At 36.2% G+C, this 21994-nt stretch overlaps 1 protein-coding gene across 17 annotated transcripts; it reads left to right on the top strand.

Moving 5' to 3' along the window:
- Positions 1-955: 955 nt before the first annotated feature.
- Positions 956-19275, top strand: LOC137024830 (adhesion G-protein coupled receptor F1-like). 17 transcript variants are annotated; one of them, XM_067392739.1, is made up of 15 exons: positions 956-993; positions 1141-1369; positions 4059-4117; positions 4286-4337; positions 6909-6959; positions 10418-10593; positions 11025-11195; positions 11281-12597; positions 12764-12805; positions 13852-13894; positions 15739-15818; positions 16596-16738; positions 17450-17599; positions 17756-17882; positions 18205-19275. In XM_067392739.1, exons 2-15 carry the CDS (start codon positions 1357-1359, stop codon positions 18367-18369), a joined length of 2589 nt encoding a protein of 862 aa, XP_067248840.1. In that variant the 5' UTR covers positions 956-993; positions 1141-1356; the 3' UTR covers positions 18370-19275. The 17 variants fall into 17 exon arrangements, 14 of the variants coding, with proteins under 14 accessions (XP_067248840.1, XP_067248850.1, XP_067248836.1 ...); XM_067392749.1 differs by having other exon boundaries at positions 957-993; positions 1257-1369; positions 11281-11667; XM_067392735.1 differs by having other exon boundaries at positions 957-993; positions 1257-1369.
- Positions 19276-21994: the final 2719 nt, after the last annotated feature.

Below are 21994 nucleotides of genomic sequence, written 5' to 3'. Positions count from 1 at the left end.
CAGACTCGGACATGATGTGGGCTATTTACCTTTATCACTGTCCCAGTAGCTCCAGAAAAAAAACAGAAAAATAAATACAAAATACAGTACAAAGACTGGAGAAATGTAATGTATTTTTGCACTCATATTTCTGTTGTTTTCGCGAGCTACTGGAACAGTGATAAAGATCGACCGGTCGATCGCGATCGACGGGTTGGCGACCACTGTGCTAGATGAACAGCAAACACATTGCAACTGTTCTGCAGCTTCCTGAAGTCACTTCCTGAACACGTCAGACTTGATGTTCAGTATGTCTCTGTTCACACAACACAGGACAGATAATTGCAATTTAAGTAGTAAATTACGGCCTTTAAACTATAACCAAAAGATCCAACTTATCTATTGCTAATGTTCAAGGACAATATTAGATGCAGAGAAACATAGAAACGTAGAAACGCCCTAACTAAACTACTCTGTCTAACCCAAAAAGAAGAATCTTTTTCATTCCCACCTGTTGCTTTGTCTGTAGTCGTAGTAGTGTAAAAGTTTTACTGTAGATATTACAATGGATTAAATATGTAGGGTTTCAAATGAATTATGAAATAAAAAATTGTGTACTTTAAGTGACCAAAGCTGTAGAAAATGTTTAACTTCCTTAAGGAACTCGCCATTTAGTTTCACTTCAGCAATTCTGTTTTTCCAATGATAGTGTATTTCTTTATAATAGTATTTTCTGCTGCATAGAGAGGTGTCTAAAGAAGTGTAACAAGTGTAAAATCAGCATTTTGTCACTCAAAATCCTCCTTTTTCTTATTGTATTAAAAACTGATTCTTTTATTTCGAATATATTGTTTGATTTCATTATATTGTCTTTAGTTTTGGAGTTTATACACAATTGGGAATGAAGTGTACTGGCCCTTTAAGAGACGCTTAACTTTAGGCACGTTCTCTTCTCTTTCAGTTCACTTTAAACTGAGCCGAGATGAGGAAGTCTCGTGGGTCATTGAGTTAAAGGTAATAATATTTCTACATATTAGTTGATGTTTATGTTAAAAACTGTTCTTTGGGGTGTTTTAACATGGAATTGCACCATGTCCCATGTTTTTAAAGTTTATATTGAATGTCTGCTCGCTTGGTTTATGTGATGTTGTTCTCCAACAGATGAAGTTATTGAGAGAAGCCACAGAATACACGTTTATTAATATTCATTCGTTTGTCCAGAGAATAAAGAGCCAGCCATAGACCAGTCTTAGAAGTTTGGTGTCCATTTGTTCTAGGCACACACAACGAGTCAACATCCGTTTACATAAGCCACATTTCCTCTTCTGAAACTGAAAGTGAGTGAAGTTATGTTGACTTCGTCCTTGAAGGCAAAACATGGCGAGTAAAGGTACAATAAACTACACTGTTTTTGGTTTTTCTACAGCTATGTTTGTTGCAAATGCAGCACTTTTTGGGGATGTTTTTCTAACCATTGAACCTTTAATATATCTTAGTTTAAATAGTTCTCTCTTCTCTCTAAGGTCATTCTACAGAAATGTCCACTTTTCAGTATGGCAAGATGTCTTAAAATGTATTTCTCTAACATTTAAACTTAGACCACATTATTAAATTACCCATTGATTTTATGATACAGAAATGACAGCTTTATTATTTTTTTTTTATCTTTTATGTGCATTTATTTAAAGACTGCATGTACCATGTCACTGGTGTTACCTTCTTTGGCAATATTAAAGGTTTTTTTTATGAAATATTGTTTCTCAATTTTTTCAGCACATGTAGTCAGAGTTACAGACAGCTATCCATGTCTGTAATTTATAAAGTAAAAATTCCCAAGCAAATGACCTGCCAGATTTCGCCGAACACTGAGTTCCTGTGATAATATTAGTCACGTGTGAATCCCAACCTGGTCTCATTAGAAAAACGTACCCGTGGGCACGTTTTCGCGAGTCGCAAAATATGTAACGATGCGTACGTCTCGCTGCAGTTTCAATGTGAAATGTCCACTGAGCGGCGCTAAAAGCGTGTTCATTTTTTTTTTTTTTTTTTTTTTTTTTCCGGAGCAGATACTAGGGTGAATATGGTGCGTTTTTATGACGTTGCTTTTTAGACGAATAACCGCGGTTCTGATTTGAAATTTTTGCACTCCGTTGCGTTTTAAAATAACTACGCCTAAACCTACCTGATAGTGTTAACAAAAGAAAACATGACATTATAAAAAGCGTCGACGAACGTGCCATTTCAGCTCGTTTAGATCTCTCTTTGAGCTCTCTTTACCGTGATTCACCCTTTCGCGGGATTCGTACCCAGGGACTCCTCGTCGTAAGTCCAACTCCATATCAGCTGAGCTACCAAGCAAGCTGGTTATGGCCAAAAAAAGTGAAACATACCGAGCCGGTCAAGCGATGCAAAGTCAAAAACATATTCGTTTACAAAGCGTGCACTCTGGTAAAAAGTGTTTAAGTCATAACATCATATTGTGCGAGGAGACATGATAAAACGAGTCGATATTAATCCATAATCCGACCCCCGTAATATCAACCGTGTATGAAAACAATCAAAAGCACTTATTGACGTTTTACCGCCTCTAGCGTTCGTTTCTGTTGGAAACTGCAGCGATACGTATGCATCGTTACGTATTTTGGCGACTCGCGAAAACATGCCCACAGGTACGTCTTTGCCATGAGACCAGGTTGGTGAATCCGCATCTCTGTGAGTTGGCGGCATTGTATATAAAAAATTTTTTTTTCAAGTTTTTTGTTTCCTGTGCACCTTTTTATCCATCTTTTGCAAATAGCAGGCGTTGGAGTGCTTTGATAGTATTTTGGGTGCTGGGTCATATACATAATATACACATGGGTTTATACACTGTACAACTATACAATTAGCAGAAAGAGAAAGCTGAAAACCCTGAGAAGAGTGAAAACAAAAAGAATGATTAGATGGAGATGGATGACATGTATAACACCATGCAGTAAGGAACATTCTTCTGTTTATGAAATATCATACAGCTAGACCTATAACATCCTGTGCTTTATCCCGTGTGAAATTTAGATGTGGGGGGTGATTTCTAAATCACACGAGGTCCCCAGATAATACTAATCCCAAGCAAATGGGGCTAAAGAGAAATCTTCGAACTGTCCCCATTTTACATTTCATGGTGCCATTTTTTTACTAAATGAATAACTTTGAATAAAGTGTATCTATAAATGGTGCCACTGGTGTTACTGATCTTCACTGGTTTTGCCCATAAGGAAGGTGACACCTTTGACCAGTGACAATTTTCATGAAAAATGCATTTTACAAAAAATGGCTGCTGCAAGCTATCAAACCACATGTTGTCACTCATGGTATACTCACTAAATTAAATTAAGTAGTTTAATCCATTTGTATTCTAGTTTTTTACAATTCCCAGACAGTAAAGCAGGTCATACGAGTGAGTTCAACTAAAAGCTATGAAAATCATGACATAAATGATAGAATTTCTAATAACTGAAAAGTGACTTTCCATGGGCCTTTCTTCACTGATCTTCAAGAAATAGGAAGAAGAAAGTCAAGTGATGTCATCACTGTGACTTTTTTATTTTTTTTTTATTACAAAATAAGAGATTTTTTTTGTTAAAGGTAACACCAGTGACAACTCCAGGGGACCACTACTTTCATTATATATTTTATAACATTTGGCATTTACATATCATTTACATCATATGTTTGATAGTTAAGTATACATTATTGTATTTGAAATGGTAGAAAAACCTGTTTCTGAGCTCAAAATAAAGCACTTTCCCTCTGGTGCTTGGAATTTTTATAATTAATTAAAAAACAAATATTGCCACATTGATGGCTCAAGAAAGGTTTAATTGTTCAAATAACATTGTTTCATTGTAAAATATAAAGAAATTGTAATCAATGTTTTTCAATATTTCTGTAAAGGCTAGGGACAGAAAACATGGAGTGTTTATATATAATTATATGTATATAATTATTTCCTTATACGGTCAGAATCTGGTAAATATTTTATTTGTTTGACAATGAAATCTAAATATATAATGCAAAATAATATCTTCTTAATTTCTCAGATGCTTGGACAGCATTGAAATACCTCCTAGGACTCCACATAGCTATTCTCCTTACTCACGTAAGATGAAAATGGTTTGAAAAGGCACATTTAGAAATATGATTTTCACTCTGCCATCATAAGACATTTTTATAGTATCCAACAATGAATAATTTTGTTTGGGATAATGAAATACCTCTGACATGGCCATAAGGCATGCAATAAAATGTATACATTATTTTATTCCAGTTCAGCTACAAAGATGGGCCGCTGGATCACTGGATAAGACAAAAAAGCACAGGTCTGATTTGCTCTTTTGCTAATATTCTGTATTTTAACACAATGACATTGACATTCATACTTAAGTGACTTAAAGGGGCTCTATGTAAGAATGTTTATGTATTAAACTACAGTCTCACATAGCCAGATCTGTGTATAGTTTCACATATAGTTTATAATTAAACTTTCATAACAGTGTAATTTTAATTACCTGATCTGTTGACATGATGTCGGTGAATTGCAGAGCTGTTGTCCATGTCACTTTGTTCAGATGCTTTCTGAATCCTTTGGGGTCTAACTGTTTTTTGGGGGGCCCTAGAGAAAGTGCCCTGACTAGATTTCAGATTTTTCACTGCATTGTTAACATGGCCAAAAGAATTCACAATATATTCACAATAACAATGTATTGATTTAAATTTTTGTTACTAAAGGATCTGAAAATCATCCTGCTGACACGTTCACATAAAACAATATATTGATTTAAATTTTGTAAGACACTTTTGGTTTACAAAGGCCATATACAAGGAGGCCTGAATGATCATAATTAATGCTGTGATTCCTATCTAATCTAATCAAATCAAATTAATCGCACATCAAATAGCTTTAAAATCTCTCCGTCTCTTTCTTTTTCCCCTCAGTCTCCTTATTTTTTTTCTCCTTATTTACGGAGCCGTATCGGCGTCCACTTGCACGCAGTGACAGATCCGCAACGAAGGCAGATCGCGGACCCGCCGTGGCTCCGCGCTGCATCCACTCCGCATCCGCGTTTAAAACCTTACCTCCGTTTGGGACCCGCAAATTGATACAACCGCTACAGTAAAGGCGCCTGCGCGTCCGCGGATCCGACATGGGGTCTGCTCAGAATCAGCTGATTGACAGTGGAATTTACAGCGCCGCCCGGAGGCGGAGATGATCCTCTGGGCGGCGCCAAAACGAATGTGAAGGTCACGTGGGTTTGGCGACTTGAATGCGGATCCGCCTAGGAGTCTCCTGCTGTGTGGGAAAGTTCATAGAAACCTTTCTCATGTAGGTCCCAGTACAGAAAGTAGCACATTTGTTCCTTTTTTTTTCTCGCTTGGCTTCTTCCTCCTTTTGTTCCTCTTGTCCTTTTTCAGTCTTTCCACTGATGAATCTTAAGAAGGAATCTTACAAAGTGACATTTCCAACTCTTGGCCTGGCATACATAACATAGTAATGTTTTTTGTAGTTTTTAGTCATTTTTGCTGCACCATGAACAGGGATGGTTTTAACAATGTTGTCATCTGTATGGGAAAACACAAAGGAAAAATGTTCCTTTTTTACCATTTTTAGTACATCATTTTCATGTAAATGTACCCTCAATCTCTGAGCAGAGCTTATTTAACACAGGGGTTTTTGCTGTGTATATCACTGCAGAGGTATTTCCAACATATTCTTTTACTTCTAAATGAAGAACAAACAAGAATTTTCCTGTGAGTACATCGGGGCATTGAATCACGTTCAGTCACTTACGTTATCTGTGCACGAGTGTGAGCACGAGTAATACGTTTCTACCTGCAGTTCACTTAACCAGTGTTGTTAATATCATGGATTTCTGAATTCTACATATAGTCCCTTTAAAGGGATAGTTCACCCAAAAATGAAAATTTGATGTTTATCTGCTTACCCCCAGGGCATCCAAGATGTAGGTGACTTTTTTTCTTCAGTCGAACGCAAATTATGATTTTTAACTGCAACCGCTGCCGTCTGTCAGTCAAATAATAGCAGTGATTGGGAACTTGAACAATAAGAGTCGAAAAAACTTCCATAGACAAATCCAAATTAAACCCTGCGGCTCGTGACGGCACATTGATGTCCTAAGACACGAAACGATCGGTTTGTGCAAGAAACCGAACAGTATTTATATCATTTTTTACCTCTAATACACCACTATGTCCAACTCCGTTCAGCTTCCAGTTGGTGAGGTCTAATCGCGCTCTGACAACGGAAGTGTTGTCTCGCGCTCATTGAAGTATATGGGCGAGACATCACTTCCGTCAGCAGAGCGGGTTTTTTGACCTCACTAACAGGATGCTGAACGAAGTTGGACATAGTGGTGTATTAGAGGTAAAAAATGATATAAATACTGTTCGTTTTCTCACACAAACCGATCGTTTCGTCTCTTAGGACATTAATGTGTCGTCACGAGCCGCAGGGTTTAATTTGGATTTGTCTGTGGAAGTTTTTTCGACTCTTATTGTTCAAGTTCCCAATCACTCCTATTATTTGACTGACAGACGGCAGCGGTTGCAGTTAAAAATCATAATTTGCGTTCGACTGAAGAAACAAATTCACCTACATCTTGGATGTACTGGGGGTAAGCAGATAAACATCAAATTTTCATTTTTGGGTGAACTATCCCTTTAAATGTCTAAATACTTTTAGAGGTCAGTACATGAAAATACATACATCCATTAATTTCAGTATTTGGCTATTGGACAAAGCCTTTTGTTAGACTTTTTATCTAGGACAAAATGTAATATAGTCAATTCATAATATAAACAATTCCTACATACTATTTTCTTTTTTATTTTATCAGCTGTAACATTTAACTTTATCAGTTATTTTACTTTAGGTGTTAATGAATCTATTGTGCTGCGGAGTGATTACTTTTATATTTACAAAGGTGAGTGTTTTTGATTATAAAAGTTGGATAATAACACTATTTTCAGATATTAATTGTTGTGTAATTGTTCAGAATTTATTCCTGACTATAAAGTGAAATTTTCAATGTTTTTGTAATTTCATGCAATCTTGGTTTCTGTTCAAGGGAACTCGACTCCGAATTTAATGTTGACACTATGGGTTCAGCCCAGTGTCTGCTGAGGCATTGTGGTGGTTATGATTATGGGGATCACAGGCAGAGGATCTTGAAGGGGTTTCTGTTTCTTGGGCTTCTCCTGCTAGCTCCATAGCTCTCATGTTCGATCCCAAAGCCCACTCTGGCCTATTCCGGCTTGGCTGAGTGCATGATGTTGATGTCTAATTTTGAGGTACTAGATGTGGAGGGAGTTGACGCGTATGTTATCAGTGAGATTGAATTTGAACAGGTGTAGCGTTAGTCAGGGATTTGCACACAGTCATTTATATGAGTGATTCCTTGCAAGTCATACATGCTCCCCACTGGTGAGCCTTTTAATTTTTCCAGACAGACTTCCACACTGAAGTGACAGGGTTGTGGAGAAACCCAATTTCTGCTTGTATAGTTACTAACGCACAGAAAAATCATTTGAACGTAGAGGGACTGTGCAGACAGAGATACGTGAGGATGCCTTAGGTAGAAAAGACTCTTGCTAGCATTGCTAGCTATCTCTCCCCTCGGTTGTATTCCTCACTGAAGGGGCCCTGGACACCATGGCAGTGTTGCAGGCCTACCAAACTGATCTATTGAAAGACTTGGGCTAGGGCGATGGGTTGTCTCAAGAAACTGCATACAGCAACAGATTTAGCCGTTACCGGCACTAAGCAGACAGCCAGTGATATTAGCAGCTTTACGGCTGCAATTGAGGTGACGGAGAGGCATCTGTGACTGAATCTGTAGGGCATCACAACATTTCTCCTTGATGCCCAAGTCTTGCCCTCTGGACTTTTCGGACTCTTTGCCGTTCTGCAACAAATGAACTGTGATTTGTTGCTTTACATGTCAGTCAAACATCCTCTTGGCCAATGAAAGCTGCCATAGAGTCCAGAGCTTCTGCCGTCAGTCTGAAGGTCTGGCTACGCAAGACTAGGGGTTCGCAAGGGCAGTGTTTGGGCCAGTAGTGGACTGTGATTTTACTGTCCAACTTGTTGCCCCTTCCAGTGAATCAAGGTCGGCAAGCTAGCAGAGCCAAAGTAGTTTTGTAGTAGTTTGTACGTTGGTAGCAGTAGTATAGACATGTCATCTGGTGGACTTCCTAAAAAGTTCCTTGACTATGTTTGAGCAGAAAGTCACAAACACAGTATTTCACAGTAAACACTGGTTTAAACATTCTGCAATATTCATCATGTTAGTGTAAACACTCTTATACTTTTATATTCTACTCTGTATTACGTTATATTATAGAGCATGAAACATCCTTGTGTCATTTAGATTTATTTAGACATTTAGCAATGAAATGTTCCCTACCTGCCTATAATATTTCATATTTCACACATTTAAGTCTGACAGTATAGCTTGAGAGGTCAAACTAGTAAAATAGGTACAAGTTTATGTAACGATAACATTGTTGCATTACATTCTATTTCTTCTGAAGTAAATTCAAGGCTTATTCCTCACAACGTGTCTTTCAAAAAATCTGAGAAGGCTTGATGCTTTGTTTGAGATGATGGGGGTGCTTACAGGTTTAAGTGGATAATTATCGCATAAATGGCTTGCGTTGCATGGACCACATTACAGATAATGGGCTCAGATGAGAATGATTATAACCTTCATTGGTTTTACATAAGCAGAGAATATTTATTTTAAAAAAGCACAAAGTTTGTATACGTAAATACATTTTCCAGCTGAGACCCTTGGTTGCAAATGGAATAACCATGGCAGTAACTTTTTACTAGTATCTCATTTTACAGAATATTACTAAACATAAAAATGCAGTAATCAGCAATATTAAATTCTCCATTGTTGTTCAGAGTTGTCGTATGAATAGGATGTTTGGTCTGTGAATTGTTGTGATTAGATGGCTGGGTAAAAAGTGACAGGCTGATGGGTCCTTAATGCAGCTGATAATATTTACTGCATTATCTACTTGGCACAAGCTGATTGGTTCATGTTGCAGTTGCAGCCAATGAGCTTGCTGCTAAACATTTAAATGGCTGGTTAACATTCAGAGTTTCAGGATTCCTCTGAAACCTTCCACTGTCCCCAGCTCCACTTGTTTAGATCTGCTATAGGTAAATGATATTTGCTGTTTGTGTCTTAAATACTCACAGAATTGTATTGACAGCAGCAGCGTAGCAGATCTGTTCCACCAAGACCAAATATATTAAAGGGTTAATTCACCCAAAAATGAAAATTCTGTCATTTATTACTCACCCTCATGTCGTTCCACACCCGTAAGACTTTCGTTAATCTTCGGAACACAAATTAAGATATTTTAGTTGAAATCCGATGGCTCAGTGAGGCCTGCATAGGGAGCAATGTCACTTCCTCTCTCAAGATCCATTAATGTACTAAAAACATATTTAAATCAGTTCATGTGAGTACAGTGGTTCAATATTAATATTATAAAGTGACAAGAATATTTTTGGTGTGCCAAAAAAAAAAAAAAAAAAAAATACTGACTTATATAGTGATGGCCGATTTCAAAACACTGCTTCATGAAGCATCGGAGCACAAATGAATCAATGTATCGAATCATGATTTGGATCGCGTGTCAAACTGCCAACGGCTGAAATCACGTGACTTTGATGCTCCGAACAGCAGATTCGATACACTGATTCATAACGCTCCGAATCTTCCTGAAGCAGTGTTTTAAAAATCGTTCATCACTAAATAAGTCGTTATTTTGTTTTTTTGGCACACCAAAAATATTCTCGTCACTTTATAATATTAATATTGAACCACTGTACTCACATGAACTGATTTAAATATGTTTTTAGTACCTTTATGGATCTTGACAGAGGAAATGTCATTGCTCCCTATGGAGGCCTCACGGAGCTATCGGATTTCAACTAAAATATCTTAATTTGTGTTCTGTAGATGAATGAAGGTCTTATAGGTGTGAAACGGCATGAGGGTGAGTAATAAATGACATAATTTTTTTTTATTTTTGGGTGAACTAACCCTTTAACATTGTCATATCCATTACTATGCTAAAAATCTTCATAAATCTTCTCATTTGTAACAATATTAACAAATGAGACCTAATTGTAGTGTTATGTGCATACATCTGTTAAACAAAACAAAATGTTACATGACCCCTAGCATGACTTTGGAAGCAGAGATCACTAATACACAAATATTTTTACTAACTGGATTTCATTGACGACAGTCTAACTATTATTAATGATGTCGTTTCAAAAATTATAAGGCAACAAAGCACTAGATGAAATTGTTAATTTTACCTGTATCTTTTTTCCTGACTCTTATTTTTTCAAATCCAGGATTTGACACTGAAGATGGAATGCCTGGAAATGGACAGAAATGTGAAGAGATGGACAGACCATGTGAAAAATACAATGAAGGAAGACTATCCTATCAATACAGATCAGGTGACTGGAAGCCAATACTAGATGATTGTGTTCTGCAAGTTATAAAAGACCTTGAAAGGAGAGCAAAGGTAAACTACTGATCATCTATTTTATATTGTACACTAAAAGGGTGCTTGAAAACTGATACATTAATGGTGCATATCATTTAGGTAAATTGTGTTTAGATAATTTTAAGTAAACTGAACTAGAATTTATTTTTTTAATAAATATCTTTAAGATATTCAATACACCAGATGTTTGTAAAAGATAGTATATGAATTACATTTTATCAGTAGATATTAAAGAATACAACAGACATTGTAGTAATAGAGCTATATACAGTAATTTACACAGTTACCAGCTTACATAATACAACTTATGTTTATATTTTATGGTTGTTGAACCAGCAACATTTTTTGTTCAGTTTATGTATCATGTATGTGTAATGTTTGTGGGAAAAGTATCCATTTTAAATGTTGCTATTTTTTTTAATTATATCTTTTGTTGCTTTGTAATTTAGGCCTCGGTTGAGCAGGACATACCAGTGTTTGTGGCTCAGCTGAGTAATGCTACAGTTCAGCATAATCAGGAGATAACACAGTCTCCTGTGACTGTCCGAACTATTGTTGGGATACTTGTACACATCACTGATATCTCACAAAACATTACCATCAATAAACCTGTGATGGAGGTGTGTGTAGTTATTTTCAATGTTGCTCTTATGCAAATTTAATGTTTACTGGATCATGCTTGTTACTTCTCCATTTCATTTACAGAATTTCCTTAAAACAGTGGACATACTTGTGTCCGATAAATCAAGAGAAACATGGAGGAAACTAAACACTGGCAACACGACATCAAACACCAGCACTGAACTTCTGAGCGCTATTGAGGATATTAGTAGCCGTCTGACAGATGACAGTTTCACGATCAATGAAACATCTATAGAGTTGATTAGAACTGTAATAGAAAACTCATATCGTGCAAACTCAAAACTGCCAAACTCAACTACTAAGATCCTGATACCGCAGGTTCATAAACCAACCTCCTTAACCATCATAGTCTTCACAACTCTTTACAACGTCCTTCCTACTCGTGACACTAGAAATAACAACTCTAGGAAATCAGATGTGCAGATCAATGGAGATGTGGTCGTTATAAAGGTTAATGAAACACTTAACAACATTTCTTTCACCTTTGACATGACTGATCCATCTTTGGGAAATGCTCAGTGTGTCTTTTGGAACTTCAATCATGAAACATGGGATTCCACTGGATGTGAAGTAAAGCCCTATATAAGTGAAGGGAATGAAACGGGCAAGATTATATGTGAATGCAACCACACAACCTCTTTTTCAATCTTGATGTCACCATTTTTCATTGATGATAAGGCCTTAGACTATATAACTTTTGCAGGTCTAGGTATTTCAGTGGCCAGCTTGATTTTACTCCTCATTATTTACAGAAGGATCGGATGGAGATTTAATGTGTGTTTAGTCAACATTGCCGTGTGTCTCATAATTGCAAACATCAGTTTTATCGTTGGAGCCACGATTGTTCAGCCAGGGGAACCCAGTCCTGTGGTTCCATGCAGTGTAGTGGCTTTCTTCATGCATGTTTTTTACCTGGCTTATTTCTTCTGGATGTTATTCTCAGCATTGGACTTGCATATGATCATCTTTAATATTTTCACATCCAGGCCCTTAATGTTAAGGCCCAAAATGATGGCCTTAGTCAGTTATGGTGTACCTTTGCTCATAGTGGTCATTACTCTTGCTGGAGCTGGAGCTGGAAAATATATTTTGGAATCAGATGTATGCTGGCTAAACTGGGATGAAACTAAGGCAATGCAAATTTTTGTAAGTTTGGCTTTAATTATTGTAGCCTTTGATATTTTGATTTTACTTAAGTTTTTACGCTATATGTGGGGTCATTGGCGGGGTTACCCCGATTCTAATAGATTGTGGGTCATATCCCGCACTACGATCAGTTACACTTCACTATTTGGTCTAACATGGGTATTTGGAATTGGAACCATGCTGTCACCTTCCTATGGGATCCATCTGGTGTTTACAGTCCTCAATTCACTGCAGGTACAGCTTTCTGACTATTGTTCTGTATAATTGTGTTGCATTTATGCAAAACATATTTACAGTCCATTATAATGCACACAATGCAATTCTGCTTTGGTTTTATGAATATGAAATCATAGTATTATTGTACCATTTTTCTTTATATATTTGTATAACTGTTTAACAGGGATTCTTCATTTTGGTAATGAAATTACTGACAGTACCAAAGGTATGATTAATTTTTTGTTATTTGAGTGGCCTAACCGACATGTCTGATAGCAAGGCTGTTGTCATGGTTTCCCCTGTGTGTGTTGTCTTAGGACTCTTGTATTGTTTCTGTATTCATGTTTAATGTTCTTCTTAGTTTCCTGTGTCAGTTTTGTAGTCCTTTTGTTCATTGGTTCTTCTTGACTGTCTCCCCAGATGTGTTTTGTGATGCTTGTTAGCCTGTCTGTCTGTCTGCACATATGTATAAGAGAGAGCCACAGTATAATTATCTCTTACTGAAATATGATGATTTGCTGCTCAAAAAACATTTCTTCTTATTATTATTATCAATGTTGAAAACAGTTTTTGTAGAATCAAACAATGATACTATCCAAGCATTTGTGGTAAGATTAAAAAAAGAGAGACAGAAATAAATCATTCTTTTAATTTGTAATAATATTTTGCGTTATTGCAGTTTTTGCTGTATTTTTTTATCAAATAAATGCAGCCTTGGTGAGCAGAAGAGACATTTTTCAAAAACATTAAAAATTTTAATGTTTCCAAACTTTTGACAGGTACTCTCTCTCTGTGTGTGTATATATATATATGTGTGTGTGTGTGTGTGTGTGTGTGTGTGTGTGTGTGATATGTGATCATATAAATGATTGAACGTTGAAATTTTTAATTCTGTTAAATCTCTCAGGGCTGTCTATTATTATAGATAATTTGCTATTTTATGATTGATTAGAAAAGACATTATAAAAGTGTTGAAGGTTGAAATGAATCATACTTCTTTTTTTTTTACTTGTTTCATGAAAATCCATTCAAGTTAACAAGCCTCCTTTTTTTTCTCCAATAATGCTTGTTTTCATTAACAAATAATAATAATAATAATACAACATTGCATAAACTATCATAGATAAAATTAAGATTTAACCTAAAAGATGAATATACATTGTAACTATCACATCAAACCGTAACCACCAGATCTAAGCAGTTTATAATTTATGTTAAAATGATCAGAGGCTTTGTACACAACTTTAAGCCATGTCATCTCTGTTTTTGCAGGTCAGAGAGACACTGAGTAATGTTTTCAGAATGCTGAGAAAAAGTAAGCAAATACATAAAATCTGCTAACATGGCATCTATCTTCATATACAGTGGGTACAGAAAGTATTCAGACCCCCTTAAATTGTTCACTCTTTGTTATATTGCAGCCATTTGCTAAAATCATTTAAGTTCATTTTTTCCCCCTCATTTATGTACACACAGCACCCCATATTGACAGAAAAACACAGAATTGTTGACATTTTTGCAGATTTATTAAAAAAGAAAAACTGAAATATCACATGGTCCTAAGTATTCAGACCCTTTGCTGTGACACTCATATATTTAACTCAGGTGCTGTCCATTTCTTCTGATCATCCTTGAGATGGTTATACACCTTCATTTGAGTCCAGCTGTGTTTGATTATACTGATTGGACTTGATTAGGAAAGCCACACACCTGTCTATATAAGACCTTACAGCTCACAGTGCATGTCAGAGCAAATGAGAATCATGAGGTCAAAGGAACTGCCTGAAGAGCTCAGAGACAGAATTGTGGCAAGGCACAGATCTGGCCAAGGTTACAGAAAAATTTCTGCTGCACTTAAGGTTCCTAAGAGCACAGTGGCCTCCATAATCCTTAAATGGAAGACGTTTGGGACGACCAGAACCCTTCCTAGAGCTGGCCGTCCGTATTAGGGGAGAAGAGCCTTGGTGAGAGAGGTAAAGAAGAACCCAAAGATCACTGTGGCTGAGCTCCAGAGATGCAGTCGGGAGATGGGAGAAAGTTGTAGAAAGTCAACCATCACTGCAGCCCTTCACCAGTCGGGGCTTTATGGCAGAGTGGCCCGACGGAAGCCTCTCCTCAGTGCAAGACACATGAAAGCCTGCATGGAGTTTGCCAAAAAACACCTGAAGGACTCCAAGATGGTGAGAAATAAGATTCTCTGGTCTGAATATAGAACTTTTTGGCCTTAATTCTAAGCGGTATGTGTGGAGAAAACCAGGCACTGCTCATCACCTGTCCAATACAGTCCCAACAGTTAAGCATGGTGGTGGCAGCATCATGCTGTGGGGGTGTTTTTCAGCTGCAGGGACAGGACGACTGGTTGCAATCGAGGGAAAGATGAATGCGGCCAAGTACAGGGATATCCTGGACGAAAACCTTCTCCACAGTGCTCAGGACCTCAGACTGGGCCAAAGGTTTACCTTCCAACAAGACAATGACCCTCAGCACACAGCTAAAATAACGAAGGAGTGGCTTCACAACAACTCCGTGACTGTTCTTGAATGGTCCAGCCAGAGCCCTGACTTAAACCCAATTGAGCATCTCTGGAGAGACCTAAAAATGTCTGTCCACCAACGTTTACCATCCAACCTGACAGAACTGGAGAGGATCTGCAAGGAGGAATGGCAGAGGATTTCCAAATCCAGGTGTGAAAAACTTGTTGCATCTTACCCAAAAAGACTCATGGCTGTATTAGATCAAAAGGGTGTTTCTACTAAATACTGAGCAAAGGGTCTGAATACTTAGGACCATGTGATATTTCAGTTTTTCTTTTTTAATAAATCTGCAAAAATGTCAACAATTCTGGGTTTTTTCACGCTGTGTGTACATTAATGAGGAAAAAAAATGAACTTAAATGATTTTAGCAAATGGCTGCAATATAACAAAGAGTGAAAAATTTAAGGTGGTCTGAATACTTTCCGTACCCACTGTATATGCATATGTAAAATTGTACTTTATATTTGATAAAATGGTTTCATGTTTCATGTTTATGGTCAGTGTAAATTTAGAATTATAACATCAATTATAATTTGACTTGATTTGAATATACCAAGTAAATAGGATGAAAGCAGTGACAGCTGACGGTAATACTGTGGGTAACTTACAATTAACTGCTTTTAGGAGAGAACAACATACCTGAAGTCATCATTCCTGAGGACAATAAAAGGGCTCCAGAACAAATATCATTACCAGTGATTCAGGTGACACTTCAGAATACTGTTCTGTCATTAATGAATAACTGCACAAGAACAAATGAGTAACGCACTATTGACATGCTAATAACTACTATTAAAGGCACACTATGTAAGTTTCACTTTCTACAAAAGTAGAACTGGAATTCGAGGGTAACGCGGATATGATGTCATTAACTTTGATTTCGGTAAGCTGTTAATAATTACCAGCCTACACCTTAAGGGTCAGTGTACACTGTGCCCATTTGTTTTTTTTTTTTTTATTCAAAATTCGAGAACAAAATTATTATTGTTCTCTTCTGAAATCCTTATCTCATGTTTCTATGTGTATAAATTATGTGTGAATATTCCTGAACTCTCTGACGGTGCGATCTCTATGAAATAATAGTTTACTTAATTCTAAAAAAAAAAAAATTAAAAAAATGAAATATCTGTATTAAAGTAAAAATGAATTGACGCACGGCTTTCCGGTGAAATTAAATACCATTTCAAAAGCAACAAGATAGTGGGAGGATGACATGTCCAATGAGAAAATGAGCAGGATTTTTCAGGTGCTGCTAGTTCAGAAACTTATTCCTGCAGCTCAGATGTTAAACATTGAGTTAGTGTCGATAGAGTATGATGAGATTGAATGTTGAGTAAAAAAGCTTTAAGCAATGATAATAATAATAACAACAATAATTGAGTAATGATGATTTTGTCATATAGGCTAATTATGGTATTAAAAAAAGACAAATCAACAAACGAACAAAAAATTAAGAAATGCTGGGTGTGTGTACTTTGCAGGTCTCCAACCAAAATGTGCATTTGAATGACAATGATGAACATGCTGATGTGAATGATTCAACGGGTCATCATGAAGCCCACAGCAACACTGAGTCACATGACCTGCCAGAATCAGACTGCCTGCTGCCACCAAACACTGACAGGTGATGTATATACACTGACAGGGAGTGTGTGTGTGTGTGTGTGTGTGTGTGTGTGTATATATATATTAATGTTGTGAGCCTATTTTTCTGCTGGAGGTCCTGGACATCTTGTTCAGATACATGGTATCATGGATCCTATCAAATACCAACAGATAAAAATCCAAAAATCCAATAATATACTGTGATTGGATCATCCATCAGGACAATGATCCAAAACAAACATCAAAACCAACAAAAAATTGTGTCACTGAGCCCAAAATGAAGCTTCTGCCATGGCCGTCCCAGTCCCCTGACCTGAACCCTAAAGAAATGAGTGGAGTGAACTGAAGAGATGAAGCACCAACATGGAGCTGGAATCTGAAGGATCTGGAGAGATTCTGCATGAAGGAACGATCTCTGATCTCGTCAGGTGTTCTCCAAACTCATCATTATAGAAGAAGAGTGAGAGCTGTTTTCTTGGGAAAAGGAGGTTGCAATAATTGGGTGCCAATGTGAACTAGAGAAAAACATTTATTTCATAATCCCCCATTTTCAATTGTTCTACTTCAATGAAACGTTAGAATTTTGTGAATTTTTTGAATGAAAGATCAAAAGGATAAAAAATGCAGATTTATTTTCACATCTGCCATTGCTCATAATTACTAAAGGTGGAGGGCACTGTATATGTGTGTGTGTGTGTAATGTTGATCATCTTTTGTGTCTTAATTTCAGTCATAAAGATGACAGCAAAAATGTGCATTTGAATGACAATGATGAACATGGTGATGTGAATGATTCAACGGGTCATCATGAAGTCAACAGCGACAGTGAGTCACGTGACCTGTCAGAATCAGACTGCCTGCTGCCACCAAACACTGACAGGTGATTCCATTTATGTGTGTGTGTGTGTGTATGTATGTATGTATGTATGTATGTATGTATGTATGTATGTATATATATATATATATATATATATATATATATATTATAATATATGTGTGTGTGTGTGTATTGTTACCTTTTGTGTCTTAATTTCAGTCATAAAGACGTTGACAGCAGTGGCTTGCAGGATGAGATTGAACAAAATGAATTAGTTGTGCCGACTGCCCAAAACCAACAAGAAGTCCCGCTCTCTGACTGCAGTAACATGAGAAGCGCACTGATGGTGACAGACTCTCAAGCATAAAGTTACATGTGTGTGGAGCATCATGTAAAAGCACTAGCATTCAGATACTGTTGGCATTGTGGAAATAAGTTGTTTGCAGTTTGCCATGAATGAAGTATCCAATAAGTGGATGTTACAGAAATAAAGAGCCAGTATACTTGTCTGATCGTTCGATATCCTCATGTTGGCCTTCATAACATGACATACCATGAAAATATACTTTTTTCTTTCTGCTAGACTGAACTTTTAGTAAAAACTTTTATCCAGACAAAATGACTAAAGACAAATTCAAACTTTTATTTGAATATCTCTTGTTTTACAGGACCCTTCCAGCAGCCAATGTATGCACTCTGTTCCCAGAGCCTTGTGGGATGTAAAGTATGTGTGCTGCGATGGCGGGAAACTTCTAGCCAGAGTCCTAAATGTGGAGAAGAGGACAACAATGTCAATGAAGTCACTGGCCTTACTGATGCATTTACTGTTCTGAGAGACATGATTTCTGTTGAATAATTCATTAATGTTGTTTGATCTGCCTTATTTTGGTCCATGTTGAGCAAATCTTTTTGTTATTTTGATGAGATCTAACAGCAAGTTTGAAATACAAGTCAATGTTCACTGTATAGTTAGCATACAGTAACATCTGCGTATAGTCAAAGTCCCTTTCAAGGAAAGTCTGTTCACTCAGTGGCCATATTTGCAATGGCTCCGGGGGAAAAATATTTTGGGCAAAATCAGCAATAAAATTAGCCAAGAAATGACTCAAATGTTGGGTTTTTTATGCTCAAATAGTGTTATAAAAAATTCTTTTTTTTCAGGCGAGACCAAGCAATGCGCATGTGCAGTCCTGAGTGCTTCTCCGTCACGATCACTAGTGAGATTACCACCAGAGGGCACTCCAACCTGGACTATTACCACAATATCACTCCATTCCCCATAATCCTTAATCCTACAGGATTGTCCCTCTAATACAAGCTCCGTTTGGATCTTCACTCAGCATCGTAGCAGTATGTAACAGTCTCAAAACACGTTCATCAGGTGTTGTTGGAGCTCATAAATCAAATTGACAGTTCTGAACTCTTGCTTTAATACAAAATACATTGAATGGACCCCCTGACTGACCAGAGCCCTTCAAATCGTCCCAATCTCTCTGCAGGAAACAACACACAGTATTGAGATTCAAGTAAATGTACACCTTTGAATGGGTTAATTTTGTGTAAATTCATCAATTATTGTGTCTTGTGGACTATATGTAAACATCTGTGATGTGAAATATCTTGTTCAGGGAAACACTAAATAGAAACGCAATTTTTCCCCTATTATTTTGTTAAAATTATTAACATTCTGCAAGGTTTATGTAAACTTGACCTCAACTGTACCGCTAGATTATATGAACAAAGCATTTGTGATTATCCTTAATATTTGTAATAAAAATATAAATATTCAGAATATCAATAATAATCATTCTCAATTTTTCTGTGGCCAGGAAAAATATTCTTTCTGAAAGTTGATAGATGATCAATACTGAGTGTTCGCTGGATGAACAGATTAATTGATTGTAATATTAATTCAGCTACATCAAGTTATTATATTAACTGATCCAAACATTTATAATTAATTATTCATATTTCCCTTTTGAGCTCATTTGCTACACATGCATTGTTTAAAACAAGAAGGGCATAACCTTATGAAAAGAAAAAAACATGAACCTCGTGGTTGTGGCAGTTGCTTGGATTCGTCAGCGGTTGGCTTGTCATTATCATGATATTACAATACTGCAGTTATCATGACAGTCCTAACCACAGGCTTCCTCTCTTGCTCGGGCCCTGAAAAATGTCATGGCCAAACTTTCCAAAAACACTGTAATTTGTAGCCATGTAGACATAACTAAATTACATGGGAAATACTCTGAAGATGTAGGGGTGAAATAGTAACTAATCACATGAAATTCCTGTCAAATCACACATTGTAGCAAAGATTAAAGTCATACACACTTTTATATCTGATTTCTGAAATCAATGATGAATTTTGATTTGACATATATGAGTACATAAAAGTTGTTGTGATAATTCAATTTTAAAGCTTTAATATTACATTTAGTTTATTACAGAAGAGCATAATAAAGAAAAGTGCCTTTCAAACAGTAACATGAATTTGTTAAGTCAATAATTGTGATTTAGGAGTTGTATCAACTCATAATGTAATAAAGCATAATGTAATAAATGCACATAATGTAACAAGTATTGCATCATGTAATAAATTCTTCATAAATGTAGTCATTTTCTAAAAAATAATCTTGAGCTCATGTAATGATTTTTCAATGTAATAATTATTTCACAGAATAATCAGGTTTTTGTAGGAGAAATTTATTATATTATGAACACACTATAGCAACTTTTAATGTAATGACAGTTCATAAAGTAATAAATTTGATATTAATACATTTCAGCACAAATGTAATAATAGTTTAATGTAAAACTAGCAGTAATACTTTATTTTACAGTACTATAACAATAAATTGTGCATAATTAAATTATACATGAAACTAACCCTAAACCAAACTCTATTCCTAATCATATAGTAAGTACATGTTGTTATTGATATTACTCAGAACTTAAATGTATAATTTCACTGTAAGACGTAATCACATGTAAGAGTTATCAAACTATTAAAGAAAAGTTGACTTATTAGGCTGCATTGTGAACTCAACAATTTCATAAAGACTTTATTAACTTTGTGATTATGATGTGCTCCATCATTTTGAGTTGATTTGACCCAGAAACACATTTTGGTTTCACAGACAGGGTTTAGTCTAAACCAGGATTAAGCTTTAGTTTAATTAAGGCATTTAAGTAGCTTTTATAATCTTTCACTAGAAAAACACATTACTGGTGTTCATCTTGAGACAAAACAATGACACTGAAATATTTTAAGATCTGTCAGTACAAGTTACTTTCAGTTAAAACAGATCAAACATGCATTTTAGTCTGAGACTAGCTTAAGCCTTGTCTGTGAAACTGGGGGTTTAAGTTTTATGCACTAAATTAATAAAATAAAGCGTCTGCTTTCTAACTATGTAATTATGCATTTGTAATAATTTTTGAGAAATAAAAATTATAATGATTGTCATAAAAATGTAAATTTTCTGCAAAACTATTTATAATTTTAGTGATATGATTCTCTGTAGAGATGCTTTTCATTTTTTTTCTAGATGAATAGTTTTTTATGTTTTAAGTTATTAGTAATGTCATACTCATTACATTTTGTGCAATGATTATATTTTGCTTTATTACATTATTATGAGCTGCTTGTGTGTTCATAATGCATTCTGCTCACATATTTATTGAAATGTGTCATTTAAATATATTCTTCTCACAGATCCATCTAAATGCATCATTACATGGATTATCAAACCATCCTGTTGGATAAGTAAAAGCACAGTCTTCATCACCACTGTAACAATTAGGCTGTCCAGACTCCCAGAACCTGAAAGAACAGATCAGCATTAGATGTTCAGTGCTGCTTCCTGTGTGATATGATACTGACTGTGAGATATGATCATTTATTAGAGAATAATCAGTTTAATATAGTGATTTCTTACCCAGAGGTCATGTTGGTGCCATCAACCCATTTCCATCTGCCCTCCACATCACTGTCAGTCAGACCAATCCAGAAACTAGCAAAACTGTTACTGACAAATCCCTAAGAATAAAAACACAGATAAATTTCATCATTTACGGGTAGATGCTAAACACACACACACACACACACACACACACACACACACACACACACACACACACACTTTCACTCACTTGTTCCTCTCTGTTGTTTATGATGATCAGATCTGCTCCTCTCTCTGTACAGTATCTTCTGCTCTCAGCCCAGTTCTTCTTCTCAGTGGAAATGAAGTAAAGACTGGATTGATAGTAAATCCATTCATCTGTAAACCAGTTTAACTATTAGCACCTTTTTCAGTCTTTTTATCTTGTCTCATTCATCTGTGAGCTTTAGTGTTAGTGGGTAGTAACTCTCTCTTTTAAAATAAGTCACTTAACCCTAAAGCCCCGTTCACACCGCCAGTGACTTTTTCGCTACACGTCGCTAGTCTCTGT

Source organism: Chanodichthys erythropterus, chromosome 8 (genome assembly GCF_024489055.1).
Source record: "Chanodichthys erythropterus isolate Z2021 chromosome 8, ASM2448905v1, whole genome shotgun sequence".
Classification (NCBI taxonomy): Eukaryota; Metazoa; Chordata; class Actinopteri; order Cypriniformes; family Xenocyprididae; genus Chanodichthys; species Chanodichthys erythropterus.
Note: the sequence above shows the minus strand (reverse complement) of the source record. Positions and strands in the feature narration are given on the sequence as shown.

Bases quoted from the DNA above. Each gene is read 5' to 3' on its own strand.
- LOC137024830 (XM_067392739.1), top strand. The intron at 11,196-11,280 runs GTGTGTGTAGTT...TTTCATTTACAG, and splicing joins TCAATAAACCTGTGATGGAG to AATTTCCTTAAAACAGTGGA. The intron at 12,806-13,851 runs GTATGATTAATT...CTGTTTTTGCAG, and splicing joins AATTACTGACAGTACCAAAG to GTCAGAGAGACACTGAGTAA.